The sequence below is a fragment of the Pogona vitticeps genome, chromosome 3 (genome assembly GCF_051106095.1).
Source record: "Pogona vitticeps strain Pit_001003342236 chromosome 3, PviZW2.1, whole genome shotgun sequence".
NCBI lineage: Eukaryota > Metazoa > Chordata > Lepidosauria > Squamata > Agamidae > Pogona > Pogona vitticeps.
In genome coordinates, this window is record NC_135785.1 from 73406335 (window position 1) to 73428112 (window position 21778).

Below are 21778 nucleotides of genomic sequence, written 5' to 3' on the forward strand. Positions count from 1 at the left end.
CACTAAGGAAAAGCCTGACTGAATAGAAAGGTATTTGCCTGCTTGTGGAAGCAAAAGTACAAATGGGAGACTGAATCTCAATATGTACAAAAACATTGATAACACAGCCTTTATTCTTATCTAAAAAGCTCAAGTTCGACACGTTTCGACTGTGGGCTTCTTCAGGAATTAAGCATAAAATAAATATACTGTATATATTAATTTAGAAACAGCTGTCTTGGACAGTTACAGCTCTTTTTCCTTATCTATACAGTTAGCAATATGAAATACTAATGAACATGCACATAACAAGATCGATAAACTCCTAGTATAGATTAATAACAGCATATAAGACACATACCAAGCTTTTAAAACTTGATCTGCTTTAAAAAGCATCTCATTTGGTCTATACCAGCTCCAACATTGATTCAAAATACAAATACAGAAGGGATGGTATCTACTTAATTCTCAGCTAGCACACCATTCCATCTTGAAGAAATCTGCCAACTGCAATACTAAGGGAGAGATCTATGTCATGTTGCCCTTGCAGTAAACTGTGCATAGGGAAGACTTCTAGACATCTTAAGACACAGATTGAAGAACATCTGAGTAATTTAAGAAATAGAAGACTGGGTGGGTAGTCCTCTTGTCAGCCACTTCACAGAATTCAACCACACAAAAAGATATTTAATATTCTGGGTCATAGATATGGTTCCTGTGAAGTATGAAAGGCCCTTACTGAGAAGGGAAATCAATTGGATATTGAGGCTGAACACTTTAGCCCCTTTTGGGCTACATGAAGAAACAGATTCCATGCCCTTACTAAAGCACAGCCCCCACTGCCTTGCTGATTATCTAACTGTTCTTGACTCATATGAGCTGCTGTAACAGGGGGATTATATATTCCCTGTAATCAGCCCCAGTTAACAATCCGGATGTGGCATTATGGACCCACTGGAGTTTATGAACACTTTCTAAAGGCAGCCCCACATCAAAAGCATTACAGTAATCCAGTTGAGATGTTACTAGGATATGTGTCACTGTGGCCAGATCAGCCCTCTCAAGAAACAGGTGCAGCAGTAACACTAATTTTAACTGTGCAAAGTAATTCCTGGCCAGTGCTGAAACCTGGGCATCAAGGTTCAGAGATGAATCCAGGAGCACCCTCAAGCTGCACACTTGTGTTTTCAGAGGGAGTGTAACGTCACTCGGCACAGGCTGCAATCCTATTCCTTGATCTGCTTTTCAACTGACCACGAGCACTTTTGTCTTGTCTGGGTTAAGTTTTAGTTTATTCACCCTCAACCGGTCCATTACTGACACTTGACATTGATTTAGAACCAATTTAGATGGAAAGAAGAGATAAAGTTGGGTGTCATCTACACACTGGTGACACTGAACCCCAAAACTCGAGACAGCCTCCCCAAGCGATTTCATGTAGATGTTAAACAGCATAGGGGACACCACAGGCCATCTGTCCAGAGCCTGGATAGGGAGAAAAACAACAGAGACCAGCTACAGCAGCATCCAAGGAGACACCACTTGGCTTTCTTTAGGGTCAGGGAAAGAAGGCAGAAGCAAGATGGAGTTGAGGAACTTTCAAGGCTAAGCTGAGGAGGCCACAAGAACAAGTTTATTAGTAGTAGCTTGCTTGGTTGACCTCTGAGTTGATGGCACACACAGGGGAGAAATAGGTAGCAACAACAAAATGCAGTGGCCATAAGCAGAGGGAATGTCTGAGCAGCCTCGTCTTGCCTCATGGAAGAGGTGAGCCTAGCTGCTTCCTTGCAGAAATTTTAAAACTTTGTTTTAACTCAGAAACTTTATCCCTGCTGTTGTGACTTGGGATGTGAATAATCTTAGATGAACCCCTCACTTTTACTGGCTGAAATCCTGTCACTTAGCATAGAAAGTTGAACCACAGTAGGCCCACTGAACCAGTGGGGGCTTGGCGAGCCAACTCTTATCATAAGAGTCTTTGATTCAAATGGGCCTGCTCTAGTTTTGACTTAGTACATTAAGTCATTGATTCAGATAATCTAATTTAAAAATAAAAACAACAACAACTCCTCGACAAAGAATTTTCAAGTCTTGCAAGATCTCTTACCTCCAGTGCAAAAATGAGATGGGTTCAGATAAGGTTTAAAAACAGCAAAATGTCTCTGTGTAAAACTCATGTTCTTCCTTACAAAGCAATCAAAGCAATCAAAGCAAGCACAGCAGGATTTATTGGTTTTTTTCTTTAAAAAAACCTAGACAAACTATCTAATACTTCTAATTCTTAAACTCCATGAAATGAAGTGGCAGACATGGCAGTTTGCACAAGTATGTAACTATTATTCCTGCCACTGAGAGATCTTTTTGCTTCCTCAGCATTAAAAAAACAACTCTTTAGATTATGTCAAAACATTGAGGACTGCAGAGGTTTGCTCCTGGAGGAAGTGTGTTCTGCATTTTTAATGGGAGTTCAATGTCCTTGTTTTAAGCTGTCATTCACATGTAAGCAAAACAGTACAACCTCTGTGCTTTGGAAATTATATAAGCAAAGGCATGGAGAAAAAGGGCTGTAGCCTCAGGCACATCTCTGACCAACTAATTGATTGTACCAGGGCCTCTTCTTAGCAGTAAAATAGTCCTTGCCAACCATTATAGATTTCTGAAGGAGCTGTTTTGCTAGCTTTGCAGGGTCAGAGGGGCTCAGAAATGGTGCTCAGTATGAATACTGGGAAAGAAACCAGAGGGAAGGGGGGGAGAGATATACTGCTATGTGTATAATAACACTTACCCATTGGCTGCCAGAGCCTTCTCATCACTTGAGGCTAGAAGAGAGTTGCTGCCACTCCTAGTCCTTTCTGCCAGTGTCACCTCCCAGTTTCTCTCTTTGCACTGTAGCTGTTCTTGCTCCTGCTGCTCTACTTCTCTTGACCGCCGACTGCCCACCCACCCACCTGTCATACACACACCAATTCCTCCCTCTCAACCCTTAAGAAACAGCAGCTACAACCAGACTGTGCAAGTTTGCACATTTACTTGTTTTACTGCCCCAGGACTAGCGACATATTGTCTACCCATGGTGGCTACCATGTCTTTCCATTACGCCAGTGATTTCTGTGGAGGCTTTCACCAGTTCTGGCCTTACATCTGCATTACTGTGAATCTTACTCCACTAGTCATCAGTTACTAAGGGTTTGCAAGATACTGGCCATGCACTCCCTCTTCACAATCAAACTCTGGCAGAGTGGTTTTATTTTTTAAAAACAAAGCCAAGATTACCAGGAAATTGGACCTGTGTTATATTTTGTGTGGAATTTTCTCCTTCTGTGGTTGCACTGAATCATGGGATACACAAAGCCACTTTTAAGTCTGGTGCTTCGACAAATAAGCAAAAGTGTGCTGCTTATATACAGCCCCATAACACTTAAAGTAATCTCTGGGTGGCTTATGCAGGAGACATATTGCCCCCCCCCCCCGTGATCTGTGTACTCATTTTACCAATCTCAGAAGAACAGAAGGCTGAGTCAGCCTTGAGCCGGCTACCTGGGCTTGAACCCCAGGTTGTGAGCAAAGTTTTGGCTGCAGTACAGCAGTTTAACCGCTGTGTCATGAGGCAACCTTCCTAGCAAAATAGTAACTATAATAGATGTTACAGTTACTATTTTACTGAGAAAAAAGATGTGTTGCCTTTTGAGCTATTTGTTTAGCAAACAATCAAAAAAGTGAAAAGAAAATGAAAACATTTACTCGGCTTCTGTGTATTTATTTTAGGTTAGTGGGGGGGAAAAACTTCTCTAATGCAAACTTTCCTAGTCAAGCTTTCCTACAAACACCCAGAAAAGCAGAAGCCCTCAACTTTAACAATATTTCTGCCTGTGATAACTAATAAATATAATAACTAATAGCAATTATATTACTTTTTTTCCCTTCAAAATTATCATCTTATAAAACTGGAGCTAAGTGCTTTCACTAAATATGGAGTTTAGGAAAAGGCAAAACAGGGCTTATTTGTTCTAAGAATCATTAATAGCTTTCCTAGGACGGAGTCATTCCCAGAAATTATTTTCCACTTTTGAAAAGGCAGAATTCAGTATTAGCCAATGAAAGGCTACTCTCCTAGATGGAAGACTTAGCTAAGGATATTTGGCTAGATGAATGAAAAGAACCTTTGTCTCATTTACCAGATTCCACTGTACTTCCTTTTGTTGGCAGCAAGCACCACTCTCAAATGTTAGTGCGTAAAATTAGCTAGCTTATTTCAGTCATTGAGGTTCTTTATAACAGGATGTTCCAGACTAAAAAGTGGTGTTTAACAAATAAAGAAGAAAAGTTTTACATTCGTGATCTTGAAGACCCAGACCATCCCGTTATAAATAACTTTATGTTTGAAAGAAAACAAGAAAGCCTCAGGGGGCAAGCAAGCAACTTCAGTTACATCCTTTCTGGAATCACAACTCAAATTCCTATGCTGAATCCAGTGTCTGTACGCAGAAGGTCCTCTGTTTCTTCTCACTAGACCACTGGGGGAGTACACATGGCACTCAGACAATAACCAGACAAAAGATGGCAAGTGTCAAAACTGGAGAGATGCAAAATGAGTAGCCACTGAATGCTCCTGTTGAAATATTTACTGAAGGCCTATTGTACCAGAGATAAATATTGATACATGCACTCACTCATTTCTAAGGGGACACTTCTAGCCTTCCCGACAGGTTTTCCCAGGCTGTTTTACTTTACAAAGAAAAATACTCCAATGAAACAGCCTTAGCAATTAAACAGCCCAATCACATGTGTTCAGAATTGCCAGAGATTCAGTTGTCTAAATCCTATCTGATAAAAAACATGGAAGTGAGATTTTGGTCTTTACGCACCCTTAGCATGTAGCTATCTGAATGAACGAATGAATAGTTTATTTACAGTCCTTAGACCAGTCACATCATGTAGCCATCTATGACTAACTAGAGAAAGACTTGTGTCTCTGTGTGTGTGTGTGTGTGGGGGTGTCCAGCTTCCAGCATCTGTGTTTGCTAGTTAAAGGCATAGATAGCATGTAGCTATATATGATTTTAACTAGAAACACAGAGGCTGGAAGCTGGACACCACATATATTAAAACAGTCTTCCTCTATTCAGAAGACTGGGAAGCTTTCCCTTTGTTTGTCAATGGGGGCCTTTCCGAAATTCACAATGCTTGCAGTTTCCCCAATCTTTGATCTTTGTATTTGATGTGGGCCATTTAAAATCCATTTAAATGAGCACATTGAACTGCCTAGCTATTTGGCTAGCTGTTTCAAGTTACTGTTGGAAACTCAGCCTTTTGGAATCTCAAAATTTGAACAGTCATCTGCGCACATATATATATATATATATATATATATATATATATATATATATATATATATATATATATATATATATATATCTGACATTTAATGTGTGAGAGAAACTGGAAGGTACAGCTTATTGAGCAGTGTGTGTGTGTGTGTGTGTGTGTGTGTGTGTGTGTGTGTGTGTGTGTGTGTGTGTGTGTGTGTGTGTAGAGAGAGAGAGAGAGAGAGAGCATTGTGTGTATATATATATATATATATACACACAATGCTCAATATGCTGTACCTTCCAGTTTCTCTCACACATTAAATGTCAGAGCAAACCCACAGACCAAAATTCTGTTGGCTCTTCCCATATGCAGTAGCATAACTGAAGACACAGAGGAGACTAATTAATGAAGTATCCGTTGTATATCTGGTTCAATGCCAAACGCATGTTTGGCAATCTGGCAATTAGCCTCAATTAGACTCCACAATGTCTACGCTACCATATTTTTTTTTTTGGGAGGGGAGGCATTTCAGCCATGACATAAAAATAAAAGTAATATATTAAGGTTACCAAAAGAGAACATAAATTGTCAGGAAATATCTATCTGTCTTTTTTTTTAATTATTTTATATCTGACTGCACTGCTTTTGAAAAATTATTTTTACTTCATAAATGTACAAATCATCCTTTTCCTAACTTCCCAGGGTGAGTCACAGAGCTAATTAAAATAAATAAAAACACAAGGATAAAATAGCGATCTTCTCAAGAGTTAGACCTTAATATCACATCATATATTAAAAGCATAGGAAGAGAAACTGAACTTTGGTGCTTAAAGGATATTAAAACAAGTGCAAGGTTTCCTCCATTCATTTCATTCTGTTTCATTCTGTTTTCCATTGTTTAGTTTATACAATGTTAAAAAATTAATAATACATTGTTATAAAACTAATAAAATATATTTTAAAGAAAGAAAGAGGGCCTCTAACAATGATCCCAGTGCAAAGAAAGACTGAAGAAAACATTCCTTCAGATATTCAGATTCCAAATCATATTGGTCTTTAAAAGCAGGTCTTAATAGTTGTTGTGGTTTTTTCAAGCTCTTTGGCCGTGTTCTGAAGGTTGTTCTTCCTAACGTTTCACTAGTCTCCATGGCTGGCATCTTCAGAGGTCAGGAGTAGCACTCTGACCAGAGCTCAGAGACTGGCAAAACATTAGGAAGAACAACCTTCAGAACACGGCCAAAGAACTCAAAAAAACCCACAACAACCATTAGATCCTGGCTGTGAAAGCCTTCGCGCACACACAAGTCTTAATACTTTGGTTGCCACTTGGAAACTGTCTAACCTAACAAACAAACCAACAAACAAGCTACTAAGCATAGAGCTTGAGAAAATGCAAAATGTGTTACCATTCTGAAGCCAATGAAGGCTGAAAAGAACACCAGAACTCAGCAGGAGATATTAAATATGCTAAAAGGGCCAACTGTTACCTGGGAAATCTTGGCATTGCCCTAGAGATTAGAATCAAACTAGAATAAATACTTAGGTTCATACCAGAAAAGACAAGAAAATCTTTAGGATCATATGACTAAGATTTGCTAAAGCACACCAAATAAATCAAAGCTACAAAGAGATTTTAAACAATGAACTTGCCCAGGAGATTAGAAGGGGATCTATGGAGATCAAAAGCATCAGCAAATCTTGCCACTTTGCCTGCTCATTGCTGTATTTGGTGGTCAGAAGGTTAACATTTCCTGTCAGACCTAGCAAATTTCTGGAGCAGACTTTGGGAGGCTATTTGATGGACTAGACAAAAGATACCCCAAAAATATCCTTTGAACATTTGCACCTTCGATGTATATCAATTTATTCAGAAATCCTAGTCAGTTCACTGGAAATTAGGGTCAAACTAGAAAATACAAGAAGTGACATTTAAAGCCCTAAGCATGAGGTTTCCTAAAATAGACTATACATCTTCCATATTGGTAATACAGCACCTGAAGATATTCAGCTTTAGGCCATCATAACAAGCTTAACAGTAAAAAAAATACTGATTTCATTTTAGACATTTTAAAGGGCATAAATACTACTATAGTGTTTATAGAAAGTATGTGTTTTCATTTGTTCAAGGAAAAATCAAATAAGGCTTTATTTCCTGAGCAAGAAAATAGATTAGAAAGAGGGTCTGTCAAGAAAAACAGGATCCCCAAGAAAGGATATCCTGCATTTCCTGACAGAGAAACACTGTATGTATAGTGCCATAGTACTGGTCCCATCACCTCCTGGCAAATAGAAGGGGAAGATATGGAGGCAGTGACAGATTTTACTTTCCTGTGCTCCATGATCACTGGACGGTGACAGCAGCCACGAAATTAAAAGATACCTGCTTCTCGGGAGGAAAGCGATGACAAACCTAGACAGCATCTAAAAAGCAGAGACATCACCTTGCCGACAAAGGTCTGCATAGTCAAAGCTATGGTTTTTCCAGTACCGATGTATGGAAGAGAGAGCTGGACCATAAAGAAGGCTGACTGCCAAAGAACTGATGCTTTTGAATTGTGGTGCTGGAAAGAGAACAAACCTATCCATTCTAAAGGAAAACAACCTTGAGTGCTCACTGGAAGGACAGATCCTGAAGCTGAGGCTCCAATACTTTGGCCATCTCATGAGAAGAGAAGACTCCCTGGAAAAGACTCTGATGTTGGGAAAGTGTGAAGGCAAGAGAAGAAGGGGACGACAGAGGACGAGATGGTTGGACAGTGTCACAGAAGCTACTAACATGAATTTGACCCAACTCCGGGAGGTAGTGGAAGACAGGAGGGCCTGGTGTGCTCTGGTCCATGGGGTCACGAAGAGTCGGACATGACTTAATGACTAAACAACAACAATATAGTGCCATTCTACACATACCAGAGTAGTATGGCATAACTGTATCAAATTAGTTGTCACTTTTAAACAGATTTTAAGGCCCTTCTGTGTTCCAGGCATTGGTCCTATTCCTAAGTAAGATCAACCCCTCTTTTATGATGGTAAGTCTTAATGGTTGCAATGAAAGAGTATCACAGTTCATTATGTGGTGCTGCAGAAGAACACATGAATGGGCTAGTACTGTATTCTGCAATCCAGCTCTGAAATAGTGCTTCATGGCTGTTACGTTAAAAGACACAAGTGTTACAAAGGCAGTCTATGTACTGGCCTTATATGTAATAGTTTGGCAGTCTCAATTGGTGTAATAAAATCAATGATGAGACTTACATAGCTAAGGCTGCCATGGGACAAAACTAACGTCGTTCACTGGCCAAGTAGGACAAGGTCTCAGCCAACTGACTCAGTATGTTGTACAAATGGTATATGAGACATTTACCCAGCATAGCCATTTCCAATAACAGGATAAATCAGGGTCAGTTCATAAGTTTATTTTTTCCCCACTCACATTAGCATATTAACATGTAAACCAGGAATTAAGAATTTCAGCTCTAGCAACTTTCACCACAATCAAAGCAGCAAAATCTCCTATCCAAATTGCAAAGGTTGCTATAAGAGAAAACAATTTACATTTGGCTCATGCCTCTCAGGGTGTTTCTGGTTGGAGTGGGTTTTTTTACCATAATCACCCAAGTTTAATTCATGGAATATTACAGCATGCTGAGAGACTGTGGTATGTCTATATGAAGTCATCTTCCACTTGTAACTTTGTTTTCCCACTGCTTCATCTGTCTTTCACTTTCCATCCAAAGAAACATTAAGGAGTAAAAGAACAGCTGCACAATGGATTTGAATGGTAGCACGAGAAGCTTCCCACCTAGAGACACTCTTAGCCACTCTACCAAGTGTTCTCTTTTTAAATCAGGTTAAATTACAGCGAGAAATTAGTTCTTACTCCTGTTGTTACCTGGACTAGAAATCCATCAAGGAGGACATCTAGTTAGGCCAATAATAAAAATGCTTAGAACCTTGGTAAATTTTATACCAGCATTTTAGACACAACAGATGCAACAGCACTAATAATTACCAGTACCATCAACAAACATTTTGTAATTGTAATGGACCAGTCAAGTTGCTAACACAGGTAGAGGCAAAAGGCTCTGCGGTAAACAAAGAAAGTGTATGTGGATGCAACATCACAAAAGGCAGTAACAAAATGTTTTGAACTGCTGCATGTTTTATTTATACTTACTTATTTTACCCTTCCTTTCTACTTTAGCCCATATAAAGTTGGCTTTAAAAGTAAAAGACAAAGGTCTCTATCTAATTACTAGTCTCAGATTGAGAAGACCCATTGGCTGAAACCCTGTTAAACATCATCATCTTAAAACTACAACAGACCCTATTAATCACTGAGTTCAGCCCGTCAAGGAGGCACAGTGGGGAATCAAACTCCCAACATATAGTTCCACAGCCAGATATCTGAACTGAGCTATCCAGCAGTTCTTGCCAAACGTTACAGTATGCAAGGCTGATAATGTCATGGCAATTGTTCAAGAATTTAAAATGCCTGATTCCTCTCACAGGTCTCAAGGCTCCTTGGGACTTCTGTCATCATGGAGAAGCTGCTGGAGGCTACAGATGGAGGGACAGTAATAGCACAGTTCGGAATTTAAAGACCTCTCCCATCCCACAGATCCCAAAGGCTTGCCTAGGATGAAAAGGATCCCAATGAAGCGGGGAAATGTTTAATTCCTTAAAAAATTCAGCAGCTGATGATAATATTAGTTACACGGTATCAGTTCTGCTATTTTATTTCAGCCAGCGAATCAATGAGATTTGCACAAGTCACTGACTTACCAAAATCCCACTAGCTCAATAGGTATACTTTTTTGTCAATAGGTAAACTATTGGGTTTAGACCAGAATTCCTTTTTACAGTAATTATTTGGCCCCCGAAGAGAGAACAAGAAAACTGGTTTCCTTTTGAGATGGTTTGATCTATGCATTTGACATAGATGAAAATCTCAGTTTCTTGCACTGGAGAAATGGCTCACAGCAAAAGTCACAGAAAGCCTGTCTGGTTCAACTGTAGAAATCATTGATTCACTCGCTTTATAGCCTTTTGGTTCCATGAATTAAGAGTTGCTTGCATGCTTCCCTTGAGCCTTACCAGCTTTAAGGATTTGCAAGCTCTGCTTGTTTCAGCAATACAGCAAGTAAGGTTCTTGATCTGGTGCTTACACTGAAAGATCCCTGTGGCTTGGGAACTCTTTTCCCAGGTGAAATTACCGACTTTGTTTGCAGCCTGTTCCCCCCCCCCCGCAAAAGACAATCTTAGCTTATTTCTTTGCAGCTGAGAGCACTGTGGCCCCAAAAGCAGCATGTTCACTTGGACTGTGCTCAGGATGTCGGTACGCTGGTATACTCTCAAAACATGTGGAAATAACTGTGTTCCTAACGTGCCATTGCCTATACTAAAATTACTGACAAAGTCTCAACAACATGGTTTTAGTTTTTTATCTTCAAATTAAGTTTTAAGGCCAAATGCAACTTGCAGCAAATAGGGCAGTATATTTTTCAGGCCCGCAGGAAAATGCCAAAATGTGTCTGAGTGTGCACATACATATGTGCATTTATTTGCATGCACATGTGTGCATGTTGTAATAAAATAGCTTTTGGGTTACATCAAAGATGGAACTAAACTCTTAGTTCGGGTTTTTTTCCCCCCACACTGGAAATGTCAAAGGTGGCATTATAACAGATATTGGTACAAGTGCTGTTCTCAGCTTTTCTTCCTCCTTGAATCTAACAGAAGTTGAAAGAACCAATATTTATGCCCAGGAAAGGGTAATTGACAATAGGGTCAAAACTGTGTTCTCAAAGCTTCACTTCTAAGTTCTTCAAAGCAGCTGGCTGTGGCTGTTAATTTGCCCCAGATTTTGAATGTGGTGGTGATGCTCAGGTCCAATCCTGCATACAGTAGAGACTGGGCATTGTTTTTCCTTATCACTAGTCAACATACATTGATGGTAGCTTGAGAGACCTTAAAATAACAGTGTCATTTTATATAAAATAAGAAAAGGCTATACTTCATGTTTTTATTCAATTATTAGTATAAAATAGAAACCAATGAATGGAGCTGGGCTACAAATTTAGCATAGTATAACAGGAGCCTCCCGTGATGCTAAGCCTCATAGAAAATAAACATCCCTATGACTAATATTATCACAATTTAACTTCCTTGCTTTTGATCAATAATGCAATGTGAGATGTTCATTATACATTTTCTCCCTCTCTCATTCTTTTCAACATTGTTCAAATTTCTTTTTCAACAGTTCAAATTTGATTATTTTTATGTTAAGTTACAAAAATTTCTATAGAAGAGAAGCACCAAGAGTCTACACCAATCTCTATACCAAACCACAAATATTTTTTTAATGTTCATCTTGAATTGCAACAACCTGGGAAACAAATTAACGATATAAATACCTGTAACACTGCTCTCTGAAACATCCTGTGTTGTAACCCTTTTAACAGACTGCAATCACTAAATCCGAACATCTCCAAAGTACTATTAAGGAAAACATCTGTTTCTAATTAAATGACCTAAAAATAGAACTGGGTAGATATCTCACAAATTAAGATATTTGTATCTACTCAATTAACACATATGTATAGATCTAAGAAAATGTCCTTTTGGTGGATGCATGTATTTTAAAAAAGTTGAAATCATCTCTTTTGTCTCTCAAGTGGGAAACACTAACAAAGACAAATTCAAGTTCATAATGAAAAATCTCTACACATATACACTAAGACCTATCTTCTAAAGGACAAATACTACAAAATCATATTGTTCTATTAAGGCTCTAGTCCTCCCCACATTTACCTTAGTGCAAGCACACCTGAACACAATGGGCCTTATTTCCCACTGAGCATAGACAGGGTTGTATATGTTAAAGGATTGTAACTGTATGATAAAAGAATACAATTGGCTAAGCCTTGCTTTTTGTCAGACAGCAAAATGAATTGGAACAGATTTGTTCATTCACTTATACTTCAGTGCATTTTTGTTTTATTTGCACATTGACATGAGCATTACTTTTAGGATAGCATTATTAAGCAAACTGAAAGAGAACAAAGCAAAGTAATCTTGAAATCTGTATCTTCCACAAAATGATGAAGTTGAAAAATTGTGTTTTTCCCTTCACACAAACAGCAAAGACGACAATATAACCAAGTAGCTTCAAACAAGCAGTCTTTTAGCTGGGTAAGGACATGCCACCCAGCACTTCTAAAGCCCACCCCAATCATAAAAAACAAACCAACATAATGAGAGAGAAAAAGCTAACTTTGGGCCAAATTCTGTTCACATTTGCCTTTTATGCAATGGCCCATTTTTACAAGGACATATCTGGTCAAAAAGCAGGATTCTGCCCTTTGAGTAATATTTTATCTACACATTTTTAAAAAAATGTGCTACTTTGAACAGACAGATAAACCCAATTACTATTACAAGTAGTAATCATCGTTCATGGCAGAAATACAAATAGTAACATGTATATTTAGAAACACATAATTAGATTATAAAAGATGACTACAGTTCTGCATAGTGCACAGCAGAACTGTATGCTCTGAAACTACATAAAAATAACAGTCAAAAGAAGACATACCTGTAAATAAAAATCCTTCATCGGCTTCCATTGTTTACCATTCAGGAAATAAGGGATCACTATTCCATAATGCTCGGGTTGGTTGGTTGAAGTCCCTTGCCTAGAGAATTCCAATTTACTTTTTTCATCCCCTGGGATAAAATTAAGAAGTGTTTCATGTTAGTAAATGCACAGCACATAGTGAACAGAGTATTACTAACTGATTTAAGCTGAAAATGTGACAGTGATTGGTTATTTTGCTTTTCCCCCACTAAACCTTTCTATAAACAGGAACTTATTACAAGACATAATTACTAAGCATTCATATGATCTATCTGCATTTTCATTTTGTACTGAGTCAGTTTCGGAAAAAGAACTGGAAGTCCTGGGTTCCATGACACATAGAAACCAACAAGATCCATACAATAAAAATCATAAAATACTATAATGTTATTTGCATTGCTTTGTTCAGATCTACTAATTTTGCACATGCACACTAACATCTTAGATTCAAGCACTCACATTTATTTTGTGCAATAAGCTGAAGAGCTTTAATCTCAGACTTATTTTGATTATGTAAATATTTTGCACATACTTTTACAATTTGTATTTCCATGAGTTGAAATTTACAAGTTGAGCTCCATTTAACAAGCTATCACAATTTTTTTCAAAAGAAGAATTAATTCTCAATTATCTTGGCGCCTTCAAAATCTTGTATCCAGAACATGCAAGTTAGATCCCTAGGTTTCCAAGATGGATATTAGTCAAAGAACAATTTCAAAGAAAGAGAATGCAAGCCCTGATTGGGTTAACACCGTATGCTCTGTCGATCTAGATTAGTTAAATTAATATGGTCATGTAAAAAAAAAAAAGCTGTATAAACATTTTCTCTACATGAATTTTAGAAACCAATGTTATTAAGCATTATTCTTGTACTCATTAGATTTATATCCTGCACCATCTGGCAGCCAGGCCAGATGTATTTTGTTCATCACAGTAATCATAATGTACTTATCACATGAACAGGTTTAGCCCATACAACCAAGAAATAAGTGGTTCTGTGGGTCTCCATTTGCTCACTTCAGGCCTGTTCAAAACAAAATTGTCACTTTATTTAGTCAGATTTTAAAAGAACAAATAAGCATGTGCTTCATTCTTTCAAAAGTGAAAGGAACTTCAAAATGATTAAGACAGCAGCTTCAGTTTCCAACTCTGTATTTTAGAGTTTTGTACAATTCAATTTGTGAACTGTCACGTTCTAATTTTTTTTTCCAAAACTGAAAAAAAGATTGCTGTTTAGAAAACAGAACTCATTTTAGAATTTCCGGAAAAGGTAACTGTGTTAGTCTGTGCAAGCACATTAGGCAAAATCGAAAGAAACAAAAGAAAACAAGACAAAAGCATGTGATACTTTAAAGACTAACTATTATATTTTAATGTGAAATTTCATGGACACGTCCACTTCATCAGACATATGAAAACAGAATGAAAAGCTGAAGTAATATCAGTTTCATACTAAATATTCATTGAATCTTGGGTATATGTTACAATTACATTCAGTAATTTATGACTTACATTGTTTTAGGGCTCTATTGTAAAATTTCCTCAGGAGACAAAAAACAGACATCAGACTTAGGCAAACATAAGGGAAGAGAGAGAAGAGAGAGGATGGGTGTGGGGGGGGAGTGTTGAAGATTGGAGATTCACTTAACACTCAAGAAGGAGAGAAAAAAGAATATTAAATACAAAGGTGACAGAAGGAATCATGTGTGTTAATACAGTATAGGGAATATCGACAATTTTTACTGTTGAGTCTTGTGATGAGAGATGGGCTTGGTAGTTGTGAAGAAAATAACACTGGCAGTAGATAACAGCAGAAATAGTACATATGGTAATGACTTAAGAAACCTAGGCTTATACAGTATTCAACCCATTTCTATGGGTGGCCATCATGCATATAAATTTTATTTCAGCTGTTCTGTTTTGTAATTATTCTGTTCTAAAATAGTGACTTTCAAATCCTCCACAGAGTGACCTGGTGGACTGAAATGGTTGGAGACAGGTTTCTGTGTATTGTTTTTTCTGATGTCAGATTTGTGATGAAATGTAGACTGCAGAGGAACATTGTTGGCAAAAGATAGCATAGATTACATAGATTACATTAGCTGAGGAAGAAGTGAAGCTGTCTTTGATATTGTGTGGCATTGTTAGGTTCTGTAATTGTGTTGCCAGAATAGATGTGTGGACAGAGTTGGCATGTGGGTCTGTGGATTTAGTCACCCTTTCTGTGTTGCTGTGTAGGCAACAATACTAACTGGAGTGGAATGGGGGGAAAGTTGGTTCTTCCTACCAACTCCTCCAGAAATCTGAGATGATTGTAGTATGGGAAAGTAGCATGAGTGCAAAATTTGAAAAATGGTGGGATAATTTATACTCTCCGTTCTCTCCTATAAGATCCCACTATGAAGCAATGTGAGATGAGTTGCTTATCAATAGTGTGATTAAAGGAAATTATTAACACTTCTATACAGAAAGATGTCACCTTTTTCTCTTATCTAGTTCTAAGACATTGATTAAATGAAACTAAGTTTCAAGCAGCTGTGGCCCAGCCTCAAATATATCATTCTTAGCTAAGGTGATTGAGAAGGTGGTAGCACTACAGTTCCACACACTTCTGATTACTCTAGTTATCTAGAACCATTTATTTCAAGCAGGACATGAGACTCAGACTGATTTTGCTTGCCTTCATAGAAGATCTACAGCAAGGACTGGACATGGGCAGCCCCACTAATATTCTTGGACTTCTTGGCAACTTCCAGTACTAACTCTTCTGGATTGCTTGACTAAATAGGGCATTGGGGGCACTGTATAGCTGTTCTGTCAGCCCCTCCTGTTGGGCCATACCCAGACGTTGATCCTGAGAGTTCACTATTTAACACCATCACACTTAGAATATGGCGTGGCACTAGATTCTATTCTAACCACCTCCACTCAGTATTTTGCATTTGATGAATGACCATGCTGGCTAAGGGAGTTGTAATCCAAAAACTAAACTTTCCAAGCACTAGTGTGTACTCACTGGGGAGAATGTGCAGAATATCAGTGAGACTGTAACCCTGAATGTTCATTCATTGAGTTTATATCCCCCTAAGGAGGGGGATCTGAGGTGGCTATAAAACTAATATGAGCACAGTTGCTAGATTTTGGGATGTGCACTTGAAGATATTTGCTGGCTGCTACAGCACTGGATTGAAATTTCGGCAGTCTAACATCAGTCAATCTGTCATGCGTAAAACGTTAGTTTTTATAAATGTTCATATCTCTATACAAAACAAAATAGTCTTGCGGTTGAAGGTATCATTTCAGACTTCTGAAGCAGGGATATAGAATAGTCAAAATGCCCCTTTCATGCTATTAGCTCTACCATTACGTAAAGTGAACCAGTAGGACTGATACAATTCACATCAAACGGTTGTCTATCAAGCTCTCTTGAGGAATTCAGAAAACAGTTAATTTGAAAGCATGAGCCAGGGATGCTGACAAGTCTTTTGGTCTTGATACCAATTCTGAGTCTTTGGTATCAAGTTCTGAGTCCCAAGCCTCAAGTCCAAATCCCTATTAAAAACAGGTTTTTCACAAGTTGAGTCTGAATTTTTTGGGGGGGCGGGGGGAGAGTTGCGTTTGAGTTGAGTCACCAGTGTGACTTAAGTCCAACTTGGCAGCAAGTCTCATGACTCAAGTTCCCATCCTTGACATTAGCAAGGTAAGAGTTTCAGCCCCACCCTTTTTCACTGTCTCCATGGACAGAGGGGCTGTCCACAAAGTAAAGCTTCTGCTACCCATGAAGCTCTGCAGGTTGGAAACCCTGATGAGAGACGTCATGTATAGTAGATGTTTTCCTCTTCAGCAAATTCCCTGGGGACAGTGACAGAAAAGGAGGGGAGGGCTAGGACTCACTCCCTGCTCTTGTTTTCTAATTAACTCTTCTTCGTATTACATTTGGGCTGGTTTTCTAGTATCTGGAACTATTGGTGTACATTTGGAGAAAACTGACCAGTTTTGAAGCCCTGTTCAGGTGTATATATATGGGCCTGAACAGGGCTTCAAAACTGGTCAGTTTTCTCCAAATGTACACCAATAGTACCAGATACTAGAAAACCAGCCCAAATGTAATAATTGTCCATATCCAAAAAATGCCACATCATGCAAGACACACCTGATCTTGCCTTAAGCTAGAAGTTAAACAGAGATATTAGACCTGGTTAGTACTTGGATGGGAAATCATGAGAGTAAAATCAGGGATTTCCAGGTAACGCTAGAAAAGAATCCTGTCTGAAACCCTGGAGAGATGCTGCCAGTCGGAGTTGAGCTAAACAGACCAGTGGCCTGTTGCTAAATAAGGCTGCTTCCTACTTTCCTCTCCGGAGCATATAAAGCTGTTGATATACTCACAGCCTAGCCCATTCACTATATGCATGAATTACTTTTTTAAATATGTGTAAGGATCTTGTGATATCTTAAAGACTCACAGGTTGTCAGAAGGTTTTGTAGACTGCACTCTGCATGTGATAACATCATCTGCAGTTGATGAAACTTTTTGTCTGATACCACAAGATTCTGTTATTTTTTCCGACAAGTTAAGATGACTATCCTGCCCCCAAATTCAAATATGCACATACCACCATTGTGATTGTTGTAATTACAAGGGCCAGATAATGACATTTTGCTTCCACAAAATGCTTACAATTGACAAAATTTAACTGGCCCATGGAGAGTTATCAGTTTCATATAAATGGAGCTACTGGCATCCAAAATTCCCCAGTGTCCTATATGTGAGGATTACAGAAAATAATGGCCTGGTTCTTTGTAAAACCTCAGTCATCAAAGTGCTCCATGTTTTAAGAGAACTAAGCTGATTTCTAAAAATCATGCAAAACATAATTTGTCAAACCACTGGAACACCCAACTGTAAGGACCTCCAGCACTACTGTACTCTACTCTGTAAGATGGGGTGGACTAATTGTGGCCTTCCGATGGTGCTGGACTGCAGCTGTTATCAGCTCTAGCCAGCATAGCCAATGTTGAGTAATTCTGAGAGTTGAAGTCCAATGACAGTGGATGGACTCATTCTCTGCTATTAGAGATTGGAAACCTTAAGTGTTTAGCTGAATCACAAAAGGGTCTGCTCTTAAACTGTTATTTCAGGAATCATTCATTCAGCCACAAGGAGCTGTATGATTCCAAGGCATCTAGTCCCAGAAGTAAGAGAACGATAGAAATTTTGTTGCCAATTGGGGTAAAACCCCAAAGCACTGTCCCACTTAAACAGATTACAAATCCAGCTTTCACTGCAAAGCCGACAAGCTCCTGTTTACAAATCAAAGGATCAGGATTCCTATAGCAAAATGCTGTATCATCATCTTAGAAATGCAGAGTTGGAAGGGACCCTGTAGATCATCGAGTCCAGCCCCAGTCAAGGAGGCACAGAGTGGAATCAAACTCCCAATCTCTGACTCTGCAGCCAGATATACCTGTGTAGCAAACTCTTCCAAAAATAAAAAGTTAACTAGGCTGAAAACAAAAACAACACGAAAAATCTTCCAGTTAAATAGAGCATTCTAGCAGCGACACATTTGAGAATAACCTTAAAAAAAACATGAAAGCTGACAGCACATCTGAGAGCAATGGCATTTATATGATGCAGGGAACCATGCCAGTATGAAATAAAGGCTGCAAAGCCAAACTGCATAAAGAGATAACAGACAGAAGAAGGTGTGTCAGCTGAATGGAGCTATAAAGTCAAACAGTAAAACAGAATTCAGAACAAGTCAATAAAATGGAGAGATGCAGACAGATATCAGGAGAAGGAATGAAGAAGAACCAACAAAATTCAAATCACAACTCTTAATTCCTTTCTATATATCCTGTTTCCCCGAAAATAAGCCCTAGTATGGTTTTTCAGGATGCTCGTAATAAGCCCTACCCACCAAAATAAGACCGAGTTAAGTGAAACCCCATCCTCCATCATTGTGCAGCAACCAGAAGATGACATGACTGTAAAATAAAACACCTGAAAATAAGCCCTAATGTGTTTTTGGAGCAAAAATTAATATAAGACCCTGTCTTGTTTTCGGGGAAACATGGTATTTGTTATACAGAACGCAGCAAAGCTTCACTATAAACATGGGAGTATCCCAATGTGTAAAAAACAAACAGGAAATGAGCTGTAAGCATACAGGAAAAGAGAAGACACAGAGATTCCAGATTTTTGTTATGACGGTGGTCCTCCAAAACATCTGCCTGCATAAATAATGCATAAACACTGCCACCAACACCAAAACAGATGCTTTCTAATGTTCTTGAAAACAATAAACCTCTTCCCCAACACATATCTGTTACATAAGTAAAATGAAATCCTTCAAAAAGCTCCGGTTTATGAATATGAATTATTGTTATTATGTCCACAATTCAATATTATGCCTGCATTGCTAGCAAGAAAAAAAAGGGTGCCAACTTTACAGATAGTTATTCCTTAATGAATAACATGTGTTGGTGCTTCCACACGCCCCCCATGCAACCCAGTGAATGGAACTTTCCATCATCTGTATTTAGAATAAAGTCTCTGCCACGTTCCTTTTGTGCAGCATTTAGATATAATGCTCTTTTATGTAAACCAATGGGATACAACACATCTAGATTTTGATAGATGTCTAAAGGAAAGCTATGGATATTTGTTGCAAAACTTTTGGTTTTAAATCACTGTCAAAAATATAGAGATCTTTCTTTGCAAAACCTTTACTTGAACCTTTGCTGGGGAGGTGAAATGGCCTGACTTTCCCACTGAAGACTCTGTGTCTACATAGGCACCAAGATTGGGCCCCTGAATTGCCATTGCTGCTCTACTCCATGATATAAGGAGCAGCAAACAATGCCAAATGTTCTTCTAATCTCCTCTCTAACACCCAATAGTGATGAAATACAGGTGACACCCTATTATTGGCACAAAACTGCAATGACCAGAAGGGATTGTATGGATCATCAAGTCCAGCCTGTCAAAGAGGCACAGTGGGAAATTGAACCCCTAAACTCTGGCTCCGTAGCCAGATATTTAAACTACTGAGCTATCTAGCAGTTCTATGAGCTACTTGTAATTAGTAGCTGCAAACAGAAGTTTCATCCCACCCTTGATGATAGCTCGGACATCTATAGTTCCAGAGAGGATGCTTTCCGGCCATTTGGATTGCTTTGTTCCCCAAGCAGAAACAACCTAGAAAATTTGCTGAAAAATAGTGTATTGTGTTTGTTTGGGTGAAGAGTGGTTGATTTATGAAAGAGAGAGTCAGGTTCTCAGATCTTCTAGGATTTTCCCTTGCTTGGTGTCTCTTTGTGAATAATACTGAAGTGGGGATCCTGCAAGCTATCTTGACGTCTGACTGTGGCAGCTATTTTGAACAAAGGCTTAATCTGAAAAGGATGGGAGTGATACAGGTAGTTTTATGCTGGCTGGATTGATAGAGCACCTCCAGGGTGAACACAACCATCTGAAAAATACAAAGAGTCTTCATGATGAGTCCTGCAGGATTGTTTATGTTGCTTCAGTGACTCAATGTAGGTATTACCCATCCATTATTTGATTCCATGGGGACTGCCATATTTCTGTGTGATTGTATCCCAACCAAAGCAGGAGCCATATGCTTCAATACTGGGCAGTGTATGATTCACTTAGTAGCTACCATCTCTTTGTTTGTTAAAATGGAGAAAGGCACTTGGTTCTACATCCCTAAGGTGAAACCTAGCACTACCAACATATTTCAAGTTGATTCTTTAAACCTACAGCTTACATGCTGGAACTTATAGTTTAATCACGGAAACTGAAGTTCCATCTAGATACATTTTTTACTGTTCCATTCCACCCTAACCCCAGGTCTGCAATCCTCAACCTGATTAGTAATCCCATGGAACTTGGAACTGCATCTGTTTATTACATTTTAGTGGCCCAACAGAGGGATTACAGAGATTTCACATAATTCCGTTCTTCTTGTCATGTTTACCATGCTCCTGTTTCCTGTAGCACAACAAGCCTCAAGCATACCATTTTAGCATCAGTAATACTTTAGTATTCAGGGGCGGGGGAAAGACCTATCCAAGATTATCTAAAAACTCTAAATTGTCTAGTTCATTTATATCTTGTATTTTAGTTCTCTAAAAAATTAATAGACTTGTAAAATAAAACTGAGAGCATTAAATATCTACTATGGTTTTTGATGAGCCTGAGGATAAAAAAATAAGTTAGATGACTCCACGAATTTCTGATTTTAAGTTCTTTCTGCTCTTAATCAAAATGTATCCTCTAACTTGACAGGGCTGTTAACTTCAAACCAGTTTATGTGGGGTTTTGCTGCGCATTCATTTGATCTTCTCTGGTGCTGAGATTCATTAGACATGACTGCCCACATGAGAAAGATGGATTTAAATACAGTATTGCTCACTTTAGCTGGTGCTGAGACTCATTAGACATGACTGCCCACATGAGAAAGATGGATTTAAATATTGCTCACTTTAGCTGAGCAAATTTTTTAAAAACACTGTGCAATTTTTCAGTTCTACAATTCAAAGAAATATTTAACATTCTTACTTGTGTCTTTTGTGAATCCCATCCTTCTGAGTTATATCAAGTTGATAAAGCAGGCTAAAAGAATATTTATTTTTAAAAGATTTTTTAATGAACGCATTGATCTGTCTTTCAAAGATGAAGGTCACAACAATAAGATCATGACAAATAATTTAACTGCTTAGCCAACTGACTGTGCTGGCCTAGAGGGAGGAGAAAAACAGTCTTGAATAACTATAAAAGCATCTACTGTAGCACACACCTCCTTCACAGTTGCATCTTCTCTTTCATTCTGTAGCATAGTT

At 38.5% G+C, this 21778-nt stretch overlaps 1 protein-coding gene across 1 annotated transcript in view; it reads right to left on the reverse strand.

Moving 5' to 3' along the window:
- Nucleotides 1–21778, reverse strand: part of ADAM12 (ADAM metallopeptidase domain 12) — a 271913-nt gene that overhangs the window by 235461 nt on the left and 14674 nt on the right. Inside the window, exon 2 of the mRNA XM_020791531.3 lies at nt 12884–13014. Coding sequence (XP_020647190.3) covers nt 12884–13014 — 131 coding nt within the window. The remainder of the gene's footprint in view (nt 1–12883; nt 13015–21778) is intronic.